This window comes from Hemiscyllium ocellatum, chromosome 24, assembly GCF_020745735.1.
Source record: "Hemiscyllium ocellatum isolate sHemOce1 chromosome 24, sHemOce1.pat.X.cur, whole genome shotgun sequence".
Classification (NCBI taxonomy): domain Eukaryota; kingdom Metazoa; phylum Chordata; class Chondrichthyes; order Orectolobiformes; family Hemiscylliidae; genus Hemiscyllium; species Hemiscyllium ocellatum.
Genome location: NC_083424.1, coordinates 8,009,582 through 8,030,809, shown reverse-complemented (window position 1 = coordinate 8,030,809; position 21,228 = coordinate 8,009,582). Strand labels below are relative to the sequence as shown.

The window sequence follows — 21,228 nt, the reverse complement described above, 5'->3', positions numbered from 1 at the left end:
TTATGCACCCAACAGGGATCAAAATACATAGGCACTGCTGGCAAATTCATTCTCCAAAAAGGCCCCCAAAACTCCTATGAAAGATTAGTGGGTAGAGTGAAAAATGAGAAAAAGTAATCTATCTGCATGGGAGAGAGAATGTGTGTGGGGTAGCTACTTGAATTACAAAAATTATCTCTCCACTGCTCATTGATCCAGCTCCCTGTTTTCTGTTCTTATTTCTCCTTCAGAGAGAATCTGTGATTAACAGACCAGTTTGGGTGAGAAAGGGGGATCCTGCGATTGAAGGAGTTAAAGCAGCTATTCTGATTGCTCCTATTGCTACCATCACACTGAGCTCAAACTCCAATGAGGGACTGCTTTACTTTTGAGAGACCAAATTCTGCTCTTTATTTATATGAGTGGGACATGTATTTATTGGAACAGCATTCTATTAGAATCCTGCTTCATTCAGGAATAGTTAGTCGTTAGAAGGGGTTTATTCAGTTTGTCAATAGTTTAGTTAATTTGTTCATTGTTAGATAAATAAATTGTTATTCATTGATTTTAAAGTGAGTGTCGGGGATTTATTTTAGTTAGCTACTAGAAGTTTCTGAAAAGCAGGTTACACCACTTTTCCCACTCCTTTTACACATTATTAGGCAAGGTGCTTCTCTTTTTTAGGTGTTTTGGTTTTAGTTCTGTGGAAAGTCAACCTCTGCTTTACAATGAGACAGCCAGCGTATCTCTGTCTATTTCTATATTTTTGCACTGACTTTAAGTGTCCATTCTAAAAAATATTTCATTGAGGAGTAAAGTTAGTCAATTAACCAAGGGTTAGAGGGAATGCAACGTTGGCATTGAGTTGACACCATAATCAGATTAGCCATAACCTTATTGAATCATGGAGCAAGCTCAAAGGGCAAAATGGTCTTCTCTTCCAAAATCTTGTACTGTTATGTAACCATCTCTGAAATGGTACATTTTTCATGTCACAAGGGTTCTTCTATATTAATTGGTTCAAGTGTATGGCTTATTAAAACATGGATGATCATGCAAAATAGTCAATGAACTTATAAAAAATGTCACTGAAATTTGAAGTATACAGGTATATGAATTAAACCATTCATAATTGAATGATTAGCTTATGTTTTGATCCCAACTGATATCACGACTGGACAAGTTAGATCCCAGAATGAAATCTGGCTTCATAAATCCTATTTTGCTAAAGCATTTCATTTGGCATTTTAACAAAAAAACCTTTGTCTTTTCCTTTTTAAATATCAAGGAACACAAGTGCCAGAAATTTAAGACTGCCAACGCCCCTCTAGATCCTTCCTCCCCCTCCTGACCCATCCATTCATCTAATCCCACTTCTTGCCTTATGTTCACTCTACCCTCTGACCTTCCCCTCTCTGATGCTGAATGATCTGTGCTCAGCAAATGACTTCGCTTTATCCCATTATGTCCTCAACTCAGACATAAAATGACATTGAGCTCCTCTTCTGTAATCTTTACAGATTATAAGCCCACCCTGCCACACAGATTCTTTCACCCATCTCCAATACTTCCATTCCACCTGGACCCCTTATTCCAGCCTTTTACTTGCACTTCATCATTTATTGGGCAGTGCCAACATGATAACAGCCATGTTAAGTTCTCAGCACCCCTCATACACTTGAATTTTTGTTCCTCAGAACTTGCTACATTCTGTTTCCTCAGGTTCAACCCTGACTTTGTTATCAAACATGACAAAAAGGATGGTGCTGTTCTCATCTGATGTGCTGACATCTACTTAGCAGGACTGAGAGCCAACTCTCACACAGAACACCTACTTCCCCCAGACTATGATTAACACTGAATATTGTACTGTTGCTCCTAGGGCTGTCACTGATCTAATTTCCTCTGGCGATCTACTCTCTACAGTTTCCCAACTCCTAGTTGCCCAACCACTCACAATCCACTTCTACCTGCTTCCCAAAATCCACACAAAGGACTGCTCTTGCACACCCATAAGTTCAGTCCAGTTCTGTCCCCAGACTCACTTCACACTGTTTGTTTGTTTTTTTCATTGTTCAGTCTCTCCTCACTTATTTCATGATTTTTCTGATGCTGAACATCTGTTTGACAATTTCCAGTTTTCTGGTCCGAGCCAGAAAACTTCACCTTAATGTGCAATCTCTCTAAGAAGCTTTCTGTTTCATTCTTGAAAAGGGGCATACAGTCTCATCAACTACCACTTAGTTCTGCCTGCCTGAGTTCATTCTTACTTTGAACAGCTTCTACATTTACTCCAAATCACAGGCATGGTGATGGGTATCCAAATAGAATCATAGAGATGTACAGCATAGAAACAGACCCTTCGGTCCAACTCACTCGTGCTAACCAAATATCCTAACCTAATCTAGTCCCATTTGCCAGCACTTGGCCCATGTCCCTCTAAACCCTTTCTATTCATATACACATCCAGATGCCTTCTAAATGCTGTAATGTACTAGCCTCTACCACTTCCTCTGCAAGCTCATTCCATACACACATCACCCTATATGTGAAAAATTTGCCCCTTCGGTCCCTTTCCCCTCTCACCCTAAACCTATGTGCTCTAGTTCTAGAATACCCCACCTCCAGGGAAAAGACCTTGTCTATTTATCCTATCCATTCCTTCATGATTTTATAAACCTCTGTATGGTCACCTCTCAGCTTCTGAAGCTCCAGGGAAAATAGCCACAGCCTATTCAACCTGGACCTATAGCTCAAACCCTCCAACTCTGGCAACATCCTTGTAAATCTTTTCTGAACCCTTTCAAGTGTCGCACCATTTTTCCAACAGAAAGGAGACTTAAATTGCATGTAATATTCTAAAAGTGGCCGAACCAATGTGCTGTAACGCTGCAATATGACCTCCCAACTCCTGTATTCAATACTCTGACCAATAAGGAAAGCATAAGACATAGGAGTGGAAGTAAGGCCATTCAGCCCATTGAATCCACGCACCATTTAATCATGGTTGATGGGCATTTTAAATCCACTTACCCGCACTCTCCCTGTAGCCCCTAATTCCTTGCGAGATCAAGAGTTTATCAATCTCTGCCTTGAAGACATTTAACATTCCAGCCTCCACTGCCCTCCATGGCAATGAATTTCACAGGCCCAGCACTGTCTGACTGAAGAATTGTCTCCTCATTTCCATTCTTATTTGACCCCCTCTAATTCTAAGGCTACACCCATGGGTCCTAGTCTCCCTGCTAATGGAAACAACTTCCCAGCGTCCACCCTTTCTCAGCCATGCATTATCTTGTAAGTTTCTATTAGATCTCCCCTCAGCCTTCTAAACTCTAATGAATACAATCCCAGGATCCTCAGCCGTTCATCCTATGTTAGGCCTACCATTCCAGGGATCATCCATGTGAACCTCTGCTGGACACGCTCCAGTGCCAGTATGTCCTTCCTGAGGTGTGGGGCCCAAAGTTGGACACAGTATTCTAAATGGGGCCTAATTAGAGCTTTATAAAGTCTCAGAAGTACATCGCTGCTTTTATATTCCAACCCTCTTGAGATAAATGACAGCATTACATTTGATTTCTTAAGCACAGACTCAACCTGCAAGTTAACCTTTAGAAAATCCTGGACTAGCACTCCCAGATCCCTTTGCACTTTGGCTTTATGAATTTTCTCACTGTTTAGAAAATAGTCCATGCCTGTATTCTTTTTTCCAAAGTGCAAGACCTCGCATTTGCTTAGGTTGAATTTCATCAGCCATTTCCTGGACCACTCTCCTAAACTATCTAAATCTTTCTTCAGCCTCCCCACCTCCTCAGTGCTACCTACCAGTCTGCCTAACTTCGTATCATCGGTGAACTTTGCCAGAATGCGCCCGGTCCCTTCATCCAGATCATTAATATAAAAAGTGAACAGCTGTGATCCCGACACTGAACCCTGTGGGATACCACTTGTCACCAGCCGCTATTCTGTAAAAGAACCTTTTATTCCAACTCTCTGCCGTCAGTCAGACAGCCAATTCTCAATCTATGCCAGTAGCTCACCTCGAACACTATGGGTCCTCACCTTACTCAGCAGCCTCCCGTGAGACACCTTATCGAAGGCCTTTTGGAAGTCTAGATAGACCACATCCACTGGGTTTCCCTGGTCTAACCTATTTGTTACCTCTTCAAAGAATTCTAACAGGTTTGTCAGGCACGACCTCCCCTTACTAAATGCTGACCTGTTCTAATCCTACCCTGCACTTCTAAGAATTTAGAAATCTCATCCTTAACAATGGATTCTAGAATTTTACCTACAACTAAGGTTAGGCTAATTTTCCATCCTCTGTCTTGATCCTTCCTTGAACAAGGGAGTTACAACAGCGATTTTCCAATCATCTGAGACTTTCCCTGACTCCAGTGATTTTTGAAAGATCACAGCCAGCGCCTCCGCTATTTCCGCAGTCACCTCCCTCAGAATTCTAGGATGTACCCCATCAGAGCCAGGAGATTTATCAATTTTTAAAACTTGTAGCGTTTCTTGCACTTTCTTTTTTGTAACAGCTACCATACTCAACTCTGCCCCATGACTCTCTTTAATTGTTGGGATATTATTCATGTCTTCCTCTGTGAAGACTGACACAAGGTACTTATTAAGTTATCGTCATAGAGATGTACGGCATGGAAACAGACCCTTCATTCCAACTTGTCCGTGCTAACCAGATATCCCAAACCAATCTAGTCCCATCTGCCAGCACCCGGCCCATATCCCTGCAAACCCTTCCTATTCATATGCCCATCCAGGTGCCTTTTAAATGTTGCAATTGTACCAGCCTCCACCACTTCCTCGGGCAACTCATTCCATACACCTACCATCCTCTGCATGGAAAGGTTGCCCTTAGTTCTCTTTAAATCTTTCCCCTCTCACCCTAAATCTGTGCCCTCTAGTTCTGGACTCCCCCACCCCAGGGAAATTTACTCTATCCATGTCCCTCATGATTTTATAAGCCTCTATAATGTCACCCCTCAACCTCCAAAGCTCCAGGGAAAACAGCTCCAGCCTGTCCAGCCTCTCCCTATAGCTCAAATCCTCCAACTCTGGCAACATTATTGTAAATCTTTTCTGAAGCCTTTCAAGTTTCACAACATATTTCCAATAGGTAGGAGACCAGAATTGCACGCAATATTCCAACAATGGCCGAACCAACATCCTGTACAGCTGCAACATGACCTCCCAACTCCTGTACTCAATACTCTGACCAATAAAGGGAAGCATACTAAATGCCTTCCTCACTATCCTATCTACCTGCAACTCCACTTTCAAAGACCTATGAACCTGCACTCCAAGGTCTCTTTGTTCAGCAACACTCCCTAGGACCTTACCATTAAGTGTATAAGTCCTGCTAAGATTTGCTTTCCCAAAATGCAGCACCTCGCATTTATCTGAATTAAACTCCATCTGCCATTTCTCAACCCATCTGATCAAGATCCTGTTGTAATCGAGGTAACCTTCTTCACTGTCCACTACACCTCCAATTTAAGTGTCATCTGCAAACTTACTAACCATATCTCTTATGCTCGCATCCAAATCATTTGTATAATGACGAAAGGTAGTGAACCCAGCACCGATCCTTCTGGCACTCCACTGGTCACAGGTCTCCAGTCTGAAAATCAACCCTCCACCACCACCCTTTGTCTTCTACCTTTGAGGAAAAAGTGAGGTCTGCAGATGCTGGAGATCAGAGCTGAAAATGTGTTGCTGGTTAAAGCGCAGCAGGTCAGACAGCATCCAAGGAACAGGAAATTCGACGTTTCGGGCACAAGCCCTTCAACTTCTACCTTTGAGCCAGTTCTGTATCCAGATGGTTAGTTCTCCCTATATTCCATGAGCTCTAACCTTGCTAATCAGTCTTCCATGGGGAACCTTGTCGAACGCCTTACTGAAGTCCATGTAGATCACGTCCACCATTCTGCCCTCATCTATCCTTTTTGTTACTTCTTCAAAAAACTCAATCAAGTTTGTGAGACATGACTTCCCATGCACAAAGCCATGGTGACTATCCCTAATGAGTCCTTGCCTTTCCAAATACATGTACATTCTGTCCCTCAGGATTCCCTCCAACAACGTGCCCAGCACCAACATCAGGCTCATTGGTCTATAGTTCTCTGGCTTGCCCTTACCACCCTTCTTAAACAGTGGCACCACGTTTGCCAACCTCTAGTCTTCCGGCACCTCACCTGTGACTATCGATGGTACAAATATCTCAGTAAGAGTAAGTTCTTCAGCTATTTCTTTATCTCCCATCACTAGCCTTCCTGCATCAATTTGGCACAGTCCAATTTCTACCTTTGCCTCTCATTTGTTTCTTATTGAAAAAAACTTTTACTGTTATTTCTAATACTACTGGCTTGCTTGCCATCATTTTTGATTCTCTCCTTCCTTATTTCTCTCTTTGTTATCCTCTGTTTGTTTTTGTAGCCTTCCCAATCTTCTGATTTCCTAGTGCTCTTGGCCACTTTATAGGCTCTCTCTTTCTCTTTGATATATTTCCTGACTTCCTTTGTCAGCCATTGCTATCTAATTCCCCCCTCGGATAATCTTTCTTTCCATTTGTGAACCTCTGTATTGTGTCCTCAATTACATCCAGAAACTTCTGCCATTATTGCTCTGCTGTCTTCCCCACTAGGTAAAAATTGCTGCCTGAACTGCTGTGCTCTTCCAGCACCACTAATCCAGAATCTGTCTTCCCCACTAGGCTCTGCTTTCAGTCAATTTTCATCAGTTCCTCTCTCATATTCCTGTAATTACCTTTCTTTAACTGTAACACCATTACATCCAATTTTGCCTTCTCTCTTTCAAATTGCAGACTGAACTCTACCTTATTATGATCGCTGCCTCCAACATGTTCCCTTACTTTAAGATCTTTTATAAAGTCTGGCTCATTACATAATACTAAGTCCAGAATAGCCTGCTCCCTTGTGGGCTTCATCACAAGCTGTTCCAAAAAGCCATCCTGTAAGTAATCCATGAATTCCCTTTCTTTGGATCTACCAGCAATATTATTCACCCAGTCCATTTGCATACTGAAGTCCCCCATGATCACCATGACCTTGCCTTTCTGACATGCCCTATCTATTTCCTGGTACATTTTGCACCCTTGGTCCTAACCACTGATGGGAAGTTTGTGCATAACTCACATTCTGTTTTTTTTGCATGCCAAATGTGCAACATCCTTTTCAAGAGATACTGAAACCAAGTCATGAGACTTTTGTTTGATGATTGAATCAACAACCATTCGCACGTTTTCATTTACACCATACATTTACTTGTCTGTCTCCACTTGTCCAAATTGAACATGAATAAAGTCTGAGCAGCAAGATGTTCAGCTATGCTTCGTTTCATCTCAGCTAGAATGGAGATTCCTGTATCTTGCAGACATAGCCAATATTAATGAATGTAAAATGAATTGATGACTTGACACTTCATTTCTGACACATTTATCTTTAATATATGGAAAGAAAAATCAAATCATTGCCATTATTCTAAAATTTATCCACAGTTTAATGTGTTTTGTTTTGTGCCTTGTATTTTGAAATAAACTGCACTATGATAAAATCAAACTAAGTACAAATTTAAATTGTTGCCTTAACAGTGCACATAGGCTTAGCTGGCAGCAGAAATCTGGAAGTTAATGCTGTGATTGATAATTGTATCTGTCTAGATCATGAAGATTGAATACTATTAATTTGGATCTTTTATCCATAGGCCTCATGCCAATGATCCCAGCTTTCTTTTGGATCTGAAGAAGTGAAGTTAACCTGAGGTCTCCATGTGTATCATCTTCTTCCAGTTTAAACCCCATTCAGCTTCTGCTTACAGGTACTCTATTCTAACTGCAAACCCTCAATGTTATAAACCCACAAGCCTTGCAGCTGTAGAGTGCAAACTGCAGACTTTCATTCACATGTGTCTCAAATTCTGGTAATTCAGTGTTTTAAGGTCAAAAATTTAGTCAAGTTTGCATTTGGTTTGTTCAGAATTAGTGATTTAAGTTTTATTGCTGTATCCTCATCCATGGATAAATTGTTGAAATAGATGTTTGCAAGCCTTGGAGTTGGTCTGTGGTGAGGAACAGGAGGTGTGACTGTGAGTGAGGTGAGTTTGGGGATCCAGAATTTAACTTTGGAGGAACCTCAGCCAGTGCCCTTATTCATAAGTATGAGGTTTTTGGTTTTGATGTGGATGATGGCACAGCCTGCAGGGAGAATGCATAAACTGACCATCACAGCACTGCGGTCCAGAATGTCATTCAAATGGGGGAGAAAAGAGAAATGTAGCATTCGTTGGGGATTGCATTGTTAGAGGAATAGATACTGTTCTCTGCAGCAGTACTGTACCCTGCAGTAGAGTTCCGAAAATTGTGTTGCCTATCTGATTCAGGATATCTCTTGGCTGGGGTGGATCTTGGACTGAGAGTGGAAGGATCCAGTTGTCATGGTCCACATGACATAGGTAGCACCAGGAAGGAGGTTCTACTGATGAATTGCAAACAGCTCAGAGTTGAATGAAAAGCAGAAACACAAACATAATTACTGGATTACAACCTGAGCCACATGCAGATTGGTATGTGAGAAATGAGTTCTGATTTATGTTTATTTTGGTTGCTGATTCATGGAGCACTGGCACCAGTACTGGGGAAAGAGAAAACCGTACTGTTGGACAGTGTGCACACGCACGCTCGCGCGCGTCTGTTCATTTGAAGGCAAATTTTAAAAGATCAGAAAGAAATGAGAGAACATAGGTGCAGATTAGTGAAGAGGCAAACAATACTCAAAGTGTGACAGCAAGGGATAAAAATTATGCACTGAAGAGTGAAATAGAAATTAAAACCAGAGAGAGGGAGTCATAATGGTAAATAAAGTTTAAAACTGAATGCCTGCCGCATTTGTAAAAGATACATCGGTCAATGGCAAAAATAGAAGTAAGTCAGTGTGAGTTTATTGCTCTTACAGGGACATGGTTTTAGCTGACCAGAAGTGGGAAATCCACAATCAAGAGTATTTGAAGTTCTGGAAGAATAGGCAAAAAGGAAAAGGTGATAGCTTTGTTAATAAGGGAAAGTATCGGCGTAGTGGTAAACAGTAATGTACACTTCAACCCCAGGGCATCAATGTGGACTTCAACAGCTTCCTCATTTTCCCCTTCCCCTTCCCCCTTCCTCATCCTAGTTTCAAACTTCCAGCTCAGCACTGTCACCATGACTTGTCCAGACTTGTCCGACCTGCCTAGCTCCTTTTCCACCTATCCACTCCACCCTCTCCTCCCTGACCTATCACCTTCATCTCCTCCCCCACTCACCCATTGTACTCTATGCTACTCTCTCCCCACCCGCACCCTCCCCTAGCTTATCTCTCCATGCTTCCAGCTCACTGCCTTTATTCCTGATGAAGGGCTTTTGCCTGAAACGTCGATTTCGCTGCTCGTTGGATGCTGCCTGAACTGCTGTGCTCTTCCAGCACCACTGATCCAGAATCTGGTTTCCAACATCTGCAGTCATTGTTTTTACCTTAGTAATGTGAATGCGTTAGATTATGATATGGACTCAGTTTGGCTGGAAGTAAGGCCTGGCAAAGGTAAGAAGACATGTGGGAGTTGTCTATAGATCTCGATGAGTTGTCTTACTCTAGCACAAAGTATAAATCATTTACGAGAAATAATGGAGGGATATAAGAAGAGCACAATTATCATAGATGATTTTAATTTGCATGGTGGCTGGCTGGACAAGAGTGACATGGAAGATGAATTTGCAGAATACATCAGGGTTTGCTTCTTCGAACAGTATGTTGCACAACCTTCCCAGAGAACAGACAACTTTAGATCGAGTAATGTGTGATGAGGTCGGATTAATAAGCAACCACATGGTTAGAGATCCACTAGGAAGTAACAATCACAACACAGTAAAATTCAAATTCAATTTTAGGGTGTGCAAACTTGGCTTTCAAACAAGTGTCCTTCAAGGGCACTTACAGAGGTATGAAGACAGAACTTGTAAAGTGGCTGGGAAAACAGTCAAAGGGAAAAGTCAGTGGAGAAGCAGTGGCAGGCGTTTAAGAACATGCTTCATAGTATTTCAGGTTGGAAAGACATAACTAGTTGAGTGTCATAAAGATCAGTCCCAAGGTCTCATTTATTTACTACCTATATGAATTACCTGGAGGAGGCAGCAGTGTGTAACGTATCCAAATTTGCTGATAATAACAAAAATAGGAATCAAAAGGCAGAAATGTATTTAAATGGTGAGAGACTCCAAAGAAAATGCAGCGCAGAGAGATCTGGGTGTTGTGTTTGAAACACAATAAGTTACTCTTGCAGGTGCAGCAAGTAATTAAAGAAAATGGAATTTATTGCTAAGGAGTTAGATTTTTTAAAAATGTAAAGCCTTGTTACAGCTATACAGAGTATTGGTGAGACCACACCTCAAGAACAGAGTAGTTTCAGTCCCCATATTTTAAAAAGGATTTCCTGCCAGCGGAGGCTGTTCAAAAGGGATTCACTAGGCTGATTCCTGAGAAAAGCAAATGAATACTCAAGAATGAATAAACAGGTTCAGCCTTTATTCATTAGAGTTTGGAAGGATGAAGGATGATCTTATTGAAACATACAAGATTCTAGGGAGGCTTGACAGTATAGATGTTGAAAAGATGTTTCCGCTCATGAGACGATCTTGAGCTAGGCCATTTAGTTACAGAAAAAGGGGACACTTTTATTTAAAACTGAGCTACGAATGAATTTCCTCTCCCAGAGGTAGTGAATCTTTGGAATTCTCTACCCCAGGGAGTTGCATAGACTAGAACACTGAAAGTAGTTAGAGAAGAGGTAAGTAGATTTTTGAAATTCAGGCAGTTGACGACTATGCTGAGGGGTACAAAAGAGACATTGAGGCCTGGGCAGATCAGTCATGATTTATTGAATGGCAAGGTAAAAACAATGACTGCAGATGCTGGAAACCAGATTCTGGATTAGTGGTGCTGGAAGAGCACAGCAGTTCAGGCAGCATCCAAGGAGCTCTTGAGGGTTAAGTACCTTACTCCTGCTCTTGAGATAAATGTAAATTCATATAAACTTAATTTTTAACTGAGACCAAGTCCAAGGCTATGTGGTCTGGGAATTTCTTTTATTATTCATTCACAGGATATGGGTGTCTCTGGCTGTGCCAGCATTTATTGTCAATCCCTAAGTTCAGAGTCAACCACATTGCTGTGGGTCTGGAGTCACACGTAGGCCAGATCAGATAAGAATGGCAATTTCCTGCCCTCAGGGGCATTAGTGAACCAGATGGATTTTTCCCAAGGAGAAAGTGAGGACTGCAGATGCTGGAGATCAGAGCTGAAAATGTGTTGCTGGAAAAGCGCAGCAGGTCAGGCAGCATCCAAGGAACAGGAGATTCGACATTTCGGGCATAAGCCCTTCTTCAGGAATGAGGAAAGTGTGTCCAGCAGGCTAAGATAAAAGGTAGGGAGGAGGGTCTTGGGGGAGGGGCGTTGGAGATGTGATAGGTGGAAGGAGGTCAAGGTGAGGGTGATAGGCCGGAGTGGGGTGGGGGCGGAGAGGTCAGGAAGAAGATTGCAGGTTAGGAAGGCGGTGCTGAGTTCAAGTGATTTGACTGAGACAAGGTGGGGGGGGAGGGGAAATGAGGAAACTGGAGAAATCTGAGTTCATTCCTTGTGGTTGGAGGGTTCCCAGGCGGAAGATGAGGCGCTCTTCCTCCAACCGTTGTGTTATTATGGTCTGGCGATGGAGGAGTCCAAGGACCTGCATGTCCTTGGTGGAGTGGGAGGGGGAGTTAAAGTGTTGAGCCACGGGGTGGTTGGGTTTGTTGGTCCGGGTGTCCCAGAGGTGTTCTCTGAAACGTTCCGCAAGTAGGCGGCCTGTCTCCCCAATATAGAGGAGGCCACATCGGGTGCAGCGGATGCAATAGATGATGTGTGTGGAGGTGCAGGTGAATTTGTGGCAGATATGGAAGGATCCCTTGGGGCCTTGGAGAGAATTAAGGGAGGAGGTGTGGGCGCAAGTTTTGCATTTCTTGCAGTTGCAGGGGAATGTGCCGGGAGTGGAGGTTGGGTTGGTGGAGGGTGTGGACCTGAGGAGGGAGTCACGGAGGAAGTGGTCTTTTTGGAACGCTGATAGGGGAGGGGAGGGAAATATATCCCTGGTGGTGGGGACCGTTTGGAGGTGGCGGAAATGACAGCGGATGATTTTTCCCAATAATTGACAATGGGTTTATGGGCATTATTAGACTCTTCATTCGAACCAGTTCCTCAGAAGATTTCCTGAGTCTTTGCTTTAACAGTCGAGCGATAATACCACTAGGCTATTTCTTCCCTTACGACATGCTGTACAATTGATAAAAGGTAAAAGGTTTAGACATTTCTGTTTACAAGATTTTCCACAGATATGATCAATAGATTGTCACTTGAAATTGTATCACTGATGACTTCATGCATGGGAGTTTTTATATATTTTTACCGATCTAGGTGAAAAATAAGTTCTTGTGGAACATAGAGAGTACCCAGTTTAAAGTTGTGGGAAGACTAATGTCTCCGTTCAACTTTGCTGTTGAATAATATTTCAAGTGATTCAGTGACAAGATCAGTTCTGATACAGTTTATAAATTTTGAAAAATTCATTTATTTGCCAATATTTTTATCTTAATTATGTTTTGGTTAATGGTCCCCCAACAATTCAGAGCAACCAACAAAACATTCAGAAGATTGACTCTTGTTTTGGTTCCTATCACACATTCCATTCCAGAGCCAATTATTACATCCCACTCCCTGAGAACTTTCAGAGGCTGAACGTATCAGTTGTAATGTTGATGTCATATTTTACTCTAAAATGAGCTTCTGACCACACATTTGTTACATCATCAAGACTGTCCAGTTCACCCAATGACATGTCTGCTTTGGATCATTTCCTTTTTGCAGGGATGTGCAGTGATCTGTGCAATGAAACGTTAGCCCCGGGCACCTACACCATATCTGTAACCTGAGGAACATTGTGATTGTTATCCTACTACAAGCATGGTGAAAGATAATTCCACACTACAAACGCTTGACCAGGTGCACAGCTGGGATTCCAGTATGGTACTGGCACCAAGAAACCTGGCATTTCCTACACGTGAAAAGAACATCTGCCTACACTGTGGGAGAAGGGGACCAGTGGGATGCCATGGAGGCATGGTGCATGGCTAATGAAATTAGTTTGGGACAATAGCATGAGAAAACTCAACAGGTCTCATGGAGTGAAGCCCTTCCATGAAAGTCACCAAAAATAACACTTGCCAATTTACCATAAGATTGTAAGACATAGGAGCAGAAGTTAGGTTATTCACCCCATTGAGTCTGCTCTGTCATTCAGTCATGGCTGATAAGTTTCTCATCCCCATTCTCCCACCTTCTCCCCATAACCCTTGATCCCCTTGATACTTAAGAACCTATCTATCTCAGTCTTAAATAAACTCAATGACCTGGCCTCCACAGCCTTTTGTGGCAATGAATTTAATTGATTCATCACCCTCTGGCTGAAGAAGTTCTCCTTATCTCTGATGTAAAAGGTCTTCTCTTTACTCTAGGTCTGTGCCCTCGAATCCTAGTCTCTCCTACCTGTGGAAACATCTCCCTGACATCTACTCTGTCCAGGCTACTCCATATTCTGTATGTTTCACCACTTGTCATTCTAAACTCCATCGGTTACATACCCAGAGACCACAAATATTCCTCATATGTCAAGCTTTTCAATCTAGGGACCATTCTCATGAACCTCCTCTGAACATCCTTCTTGAGCTATGGGGCCCAAAACCATGCACAATACTCCAAATGTGGTCTGATCAGAGACTAATAAAGCCTCAGAAGTACATTCCTGCTTCTGTATTCAAGTCCTCTCAAAATAAATGCCGTCATTGTATTTGCCTTCCTAACTACTGATTCAACCTCTAAGTTTACCTTGAGAGAATCCTAGACTAGAACTCCCAAGTCTCTTTGCACTTCAGACTTCTGAATTTTCTCCCCATTTAGAAAACCGTCTATGCTTCTATTCTTCCTACCAAACTCATACTTGACCTCACACTTTCCCACGTTGTACTGCATCTGCCACCTCTTTGCCCACTCTCCTAACCTGTCCAAATCTGTCTGCAGCCTCCCATCTCCTCAATGCTCTCCCTCCCTCTTAGCTATTTTGCAAACCTAGCCAGAATACCCTCCGTTCCTTCATCTAGATCGCTAATGTATAAAGTGAAAAGTTGTAGTCCAACATTGAGCCTTGCGGAACACCACTTGTCACCATCTGCCATCCTGAGAAGGACCCTTTTATCCCCGCTCTGCTTTCTGCCTGATAGCCATGCTTTTAGCTATGTTAGCACCTTGCCTCGGACACTGTGGGCCCTTATCTTACTCAGTAACCTCCTGTGCGGCACCTTGTCAAAGGCCTTCTTGAAGTTCAGGTAGATAACATTCATTGGCACTCCTTGGTCTAACGTCTAGCAGATATGTCAAGCGTGACCTCCCCTTGATAAAACTATGCTGACTGTGTCCTATTTTACCATACATTTCCAAGTATTCAAAAATCTCATCCCTCACGATGGATTCCAGGACTTTACCCAAGACCGAGATTAGGCTAATCAGTCTGTAATTTACCGTAACCAAAAAAGAGAAAATGCTGGAAAATCTCAGCAAGTCTGGCACTGTCTGTAAGGAGAGAAAAGAGCAGTCGTTTCAAGTCTAACTGACCCTTTGTCAAAGCTAAAAAAAATAGGAGAAATAGGGAGGTATTTATACTTGGCTGAGAGAAAGTGAGTCATGGCTCCAGAAGCAAAGGTAGTAATAAAGAGGTGATAATGACAGTGCATAGAGAGATTATAGGGAGATTAGGAGCTGTGAATGACCAAGGCTGAAGCCAGTCCTATGTGACAAAATATGTGGGGGATGGGTGAAGCAGAGGCAAAATGGAAAACAGGGAGAAGGATAGCAAAGAGTGAAGAGGAGAGGAAAAAGGTGATGAGAGAGTGGGTTGTGAGAGAAAGAGAGACACTCCAGAAATAAGAGGTACAGAAGTGAAAGAAATATACATTTAAAAAAAAATAAAATTACAGAGCAGAATGAAGACAGAGGGGTGAAGAAGGGATAATCATCTGAAGTTGTTGAATTCAAGTGGCAATAAACAACAATGTTAGGAGCTAAAGTTGGAGAAGTACGATTGTTATTAAAATGCAAGGCTATATTTTTCACAATTACTGAATATGCCGTTGTAGAATTTTCACTTCTCTAAATGTTTTCCATTTACATTGTTTTTGGAAAAAATACATTTATTTGTAATTAACAAGATAGTTACGCTCAATATTTAATGATTTTCTGCACAATGTACTTGCAGTATTAAGCTCATCTAGGTCAGGCTGATCTCAGTTAGAGCACCTCGAATACCACATCAAATGACTGATTCCTCTACCTGATCAACTTGACTTTCAATTTCCTCCTTGGCCTCCTGTATCCTTTGTACATTCTCTGGATGAGACTGTCACAACTGCCAGTTCTGCTGAGCTTAAGAACTCTTTTGTACAGTGTACTTCGGACATAATTAATTCAAATTATGGACTCATTATTATGGAAGATCTTAGATTAGCAGAAAATGCAATCACATCTAACTATCTTACAACCACAATCCAGTTCCAGGTATCAATTTTAACCCTGTCACCTCTTGTCTCTTGACTTTGTGTATTTTCCTGTTTTTATCTTGTTTTTATGGTACAAATGAAACACACACAAATAACCTTCACTTCCACTTAGGTGGAGTAAATAACTGCTAAACTAAAATGGTATTTGGAAAGTTGTTCTCAATTTCCATGCATTATTAAGCTGTATGACCTTCAGTGAATTTAGTAAGGAGCTTTGCCTTTTATTCTTTGGGTCAAAATCATTTTGGATTACCACTAGCTGTGATGAATTTAATGAAGTAGCAGTCTAAGGCTGCGAAAAGCAGCTTCTGAGTCTGCAGTGTACAACTCACACCACATAATAATTGATTGTTGTTGGACTTGAATTTTTTTTCCTGTCATTACACTCATTTCGACTCATCTGTAGGCTTAGATTTTGAGTTATATGCAAACCATCATGCTTTTTAACCATTAGAAACCATTGGTGGGCGGCATGGTGACACAGTGGTTAGCACTGCTACCTCACAGCGCCAGAGATCCGGGTTCAATTCCTGACTCAGGCGACTGACTGTGTGGAGTTTGCACATTCTCCCCGTGTCTGCGTGGGTTTCCTCCGGGTGCTCCGATTTCTTCCCACAGTCCAAAGATGTGCAGGCCAGGTGAATTGGCCATGCTAAATTCCCTGTAGTGTTGGGTAAATGTAGGGGAATGGGTGGGTTGCGCTTCAGCAGGTTGGTGTGGACTTGTTGGGCCGAAGGGCATGTTTCCACACTGTGTAAGTAATCTAATCTAAAAAACCTCAAATTTATGCAAGATTACAGAATTAGCATTTAATAAAAACAGAAATTGCTGGAGAAACTGAGAAAGCAGAAGGAAACCTGTTTCTGAAGAACTTGAAATGTTAAATCTGTTTTCTGTCCACAGATGCTACCAGATGTGAGTTTTTCCAGTAACTTCTGTTTCTGTTTTTGTTTCAGATTACCACATCTGCTGTTCTTTGTTTTATTTAAATTTGTAATGTGTTATTCATGTATGCTTCAGAGCATCTGTGTATTTGAGCTACTGTGGTACATTATTTTCCTTGTCCTTCTCAATCTCTCCGCAGCCTTCCTCTCCAAACCTCTCATGTGTGGTCCAACATGATCTGCTCCCAAACATGGGATCATTACCCAAAGCTTTCTAAAACTGGTTTCTGTTCTCATCCATTCAGTGACTACCAAGAAACCATACTAGACTTCCTCCTTGAATCCCAGCTGTGCATCTGGTAAAGTGTTGGCAGTTTGGAGTTTTCTTTCACTGTGAACTAGTAGGACAACAATTTATCCTAGATGTTTTCCATATGCAGTCCCTTCGAGTATCAGACCGTCTACTCAGATTTTTAAAAAAATTCTTGGATAGCTTGAGCATTTATCACCGGTTCATAATTGCCCTTGAAAAAAGGCAGTGAGATGTCTTCTTCAGTCACTGTAATCCATATGGTATACAGTAGGTACAACCACATCTGTGGCAGTTTGATACAACCAAATGGCTTGCTCAACCACTTCATAGGGCAGTTAAAAATCATCCACATTTCTGTGGATCTGAGCCGTGGGGAGTATCAGTCAAGGTTGACAGATTTCCTACCCTGGTACGTTGTAATCTAAGAGTTTCCTGATCATTATTAATGAAGCTAGCATTTTATTCCAGATTTATTAATAAGTTAAAATTAAATGTCCCCATTGTTATGGTGGATTTGAATTCTCATCTCTGAAGCATTAGTCCAGGCATCTGGACTTCTATTCCACCATCCCGATCGAGGTTTGTTCAATATATCGTTTCAGTTGCATGACAGTATAATCTTTTGCTATAAATTCTGTGTCTTATGATCCTGCTCCACAGCTATTTGATGAAGGAGCAGTGCTCTGAAAGCTAGTACATTGCACAATCCTTTCTCCAAAATGCTCAGGACCAGCTGGTTTTTGGAATTCAGAATTTTTTGAATTTCAGAATAAGTGACAGTTTGATGGTGAAATTTTTTTTTAAATTTACTGGAGGAACACACTTATCAAGTAAAGGCGGGCCTTGAAACAGAATCAAGGCCTGTTAGTGTTGGGCCACGCCCCACCACATCGCATCTGAGTGACACGCATCGAGTGGGTGTCGACTTGGAGGAACTGTTTGCATGCCAAACAACCTTGTTAATGAGAAAAATACTTCACAAATTAAACCTTCCGACTTTGGAGCTTTTCAGATTTCGGATAAAGGATTGTCTACCTTTACTTTCAAATAAATCTGTTGGACTATGACCTGGTGTTGTATGATTTTTAACTTTGTCCACTTCAGTCCAACACCAGCACCTCCCCACCATCCCGATTTTGGCATGAGGAGACTGGCTGTTTCACTTACTCGCACTAAAACAGTTGTTGGACAATGTAAAGTATCTCAGAATCTGAATCTTAGATTCTTTGGAATTCTTGAGGAAGGGAGTAATTTCAAACAATACATTGCCTCAAAGGCTGTGATGGAGAGTAATTACAATGTTGTACCTACATTTGTAACATAAAAATAGCATGCAGTTTATTTTCTCTTTTTATTAATATTAAATTACCTACAGTGTGGAAACAGGCCCTTCGGGCCAACCAGTCCGCACCAACCTTCTGAAGAGTAACCCACCAAGACCTATTTCTCTCTGACTAATGCACCTAGCACTATAATGTGTGTGGTACATTAGCACTATGGGCAATTTACAATGACCAATTCACTTGACCTGCACATCATTGGACTGTGGAAGGAAGCCAGAGCACCCAGAGAAAACCCACACAGACACTGGGAGAATGTGCAACTCCACATAGACAGTTGCCTGAGGGTGGAATCGAACCTGGGACCCTGGTGCTGTGAGGCAGCAGTGCTAACCACTGAGCCACCATGTCACCAGATAAAGTATTTGAGAGAATGAAGGTGATTTTCACAATTACTGTTTGATTACATTGGCAACAAAATGCATGTATATTTCTGTACTTTATTTTTGTAGGCTCATCCTAGCAGCAAACCGTGATGAGGACTATTCAAGACCAACAAAGCCAGCAGATTTCTGGGAAACCGACTGTAATATTCTAAGTGGTAAGGACGTGATCAAGCTAAATTGCAATTCTCCAAAATAGCTTGAATGGTACAGGCATGATTGACCTTAACTGAGTAACCCTGTCTTACTCTGTGTATATTATTGTATGAAAAATTTTCCTTTTGAAGGAAATACTATGACTTATGGGCATGTGGAAAACCAATAGAAGCCTACCAATATTAGTTTTGTTTTTAAAAGTCAGTTTTATTGTACGCAGCAAGTTACTGACAGTAAATTTTATGCCACATATGTGCCTCATCGGGAATAACTTGTGCAATGTCACCAAACTGAAATTTTGATAAGTAACTTGCGACATGATGGAGACGAAGTGTAGCATGCTTGGAAGGAACAAATTGCTTTCAACTTACATGGCCAATCACTGAGTTTCCCTTCACTTCACCTGGGTCTGTTGTAAATCTCATTGCAGAGGTAGATTGTTACAATTGATGAACAAGTCCCTTACTAACTTACATAAGATGGGCCTAGTCCCTTTTTTGTTGCCTTTCAGATTTCAGTGAAACTATTTTTGGTTTCTGACTTGAACAACTCCGGAGGCTGTGGTGCCTTTCTGAAGGCAGAAGGTCCAAGTGGAGATGTCTGCTGGGGAATACTTACATAGTCTTATGGGTAACATAAGGCCCCTAACAACAACTTGTAATTTTATAACAGTTTTAAAATGTTAAAATCTCCCAAAGCATTGAGAACAAGTTACTTGTCTTCTCAATAGCTTAGATACAAGTCCACGCAAAGTTGACCTATTTTTCAGAACTCAGAAACATACTGGTTTATCATCCATTGAAAGGTATTTTGAAATATAATGCCAAATTAAGTTTTTAGATGATTTCTCTCTCTCCCTATCATGGTCTCACCAAAATGGTTGTGATTTTCTCTCCAACACAGCAAAATTTACTTCTAATAGATGGCATCAGAAGGCTCAGAGTTGACAAAATTTACTTGTGATGGGTGAGAGTGAATTTCTGTCAGGTTTCCCAGAGGCACAGTTTGATTCATACCATTGAACTATGTGAATGTATATTTGAGAAACATACAGTGGTACAGAAGGAAAGTAAAAAGTGAGGTCTGCAGATGCTGGAGATCAGAGCTGAAAATGTGTTGCTGGTTAAAGCACAGCAGGTCAGGCAGCATCCAAGGAACAGGAAATTTGACGTTTCGGGCCAGAGCCCTTCATCAGGAATGAGGAGAGGGTGCCAGGCAGGCTAAGATAAAAGGTAGGGAGGAGGGACTTGGGGGAGGGGCGATGGAGATGTGATAGGTGGAAGGAGGTCAAGGTTAGGGTGATAGGCCGGAGTGGGGTGGGGGCGGAGAGGTCAGGAAGAAGATTGCAGGTTAGGAGGGCGGTGCTGAGTTCAAGGGAATCGACTGAGACAAGGTGGGGGGAGGGGAAATGAGGAAACTGGAGAAATCTGAGTTCATTCCTTGTGGCTGGAGGGTTCCCAGGTGGAAGATGAGGCGCTCTTCCTCCAACCGTCATGTTGTTATGAAGAAGGAAAGTAGGAATGTTTTCAGGATTACAGGAACAGAGCAGGAGAGTAGGACCTGCTGTATAACTGTTACAGTAAGCCATATTGATATGCCTCTTGCGGTGTGTCCATTCTCCACTTTTATTCTCTGACAAGTTCACTTTATGCTAAATGGACATGAGATTGATCCAAACTAGTACCATGTTCTTTCTTTCAGTAGTGAGATGTTATGGGGTTAATTTGTTCTGCTGGCCTGCAAGAAATTGGATGTCCTAAGGGTCAGGTAGTATGCCTTTGTCACAGGGTGGCATGTCTCTGTCTTGCAGGTAAAATGAAAGGAATTTACATTCCCATCTCTTGCCATTCAGAGCCATTTGCATGGCCATTTCCTAGTTATTCAGAGTAAAATTTACATTATCATCTCCTATTCAGAATCAATAAGAACATTGTAATTAAAATTCTAACTACTCCCTGCAGTTTTAAAAAAACAATTTAAAACAGATCTGGCCATCTAGGGATGATTTACATAACATTGTTTCTGGAAATGGTGTGACCACTACATTGTGTCTTGAGTGGCATGTGACTGTGGGGGGCTTGGGTCATCTTGTAGGCGTTACTGACTGTAATGTAAAGACTTTGTATAAAAGGAAGGACTGGTCCTTTGTTTAGAGAGCTTCTCTTAACACACTTCACAGACATTGCAAAGAGTGTTAAGTGATCCTCCAAAGCTTATACTTCCTCAATAAAACTTTGGTTGATCATAGATTGGCTTATTGTAATTGCATCAAATGTATAAGAATCTCAGGAAAAAAAACATGACCGTAGTCGGATCATTCTTGTTGGACTCCTGTCTAGCCAACTCCTCCAGGGGAGATAACAACTTGGGAAATAACAGGAAAATAAATATATCACTTTACAGTATAATAGTACATAGAATCATATTGTTATACAACAATATGTCTAGCTAACACCAATTGTTACAG

The 21,228-nt window shown here is 41.7% G+C and overlaps 1 protein-coding gene across 2 annotated transcripts in view; it reads left to right on the top strand.

The window, feature by feature from the left end:
• The window catches only part of tango2 (transport and golgi organization 2 homolog (Drosophila)), a 200,731-nt gene that overhangs the window by 95,762 nt on the left and 83,741 nt on the right, over positions 1–21,228 (top strand). Inside the window, exons 2-3 of one of the 2 annotated variants that reach the window (XM_060843430.1) lie at positions 7,726–7,839; positions 18,675–18,763. In XM_060843430.1, the coding sequence (XP_060699413.1) occupies positions 7,790–7,839; positions 18,675–18,763 (139 nt within the window). In that variant the 5' untranslated portion in view covers positions 7,726–7,789. The remainder of the gene's footprint in view (positions 1–7,725; positions 7,840–18,674; positions 18,764–21,228) is intronic. The other variant, XM_060843431.1, reaches the window with a different exon arrangement.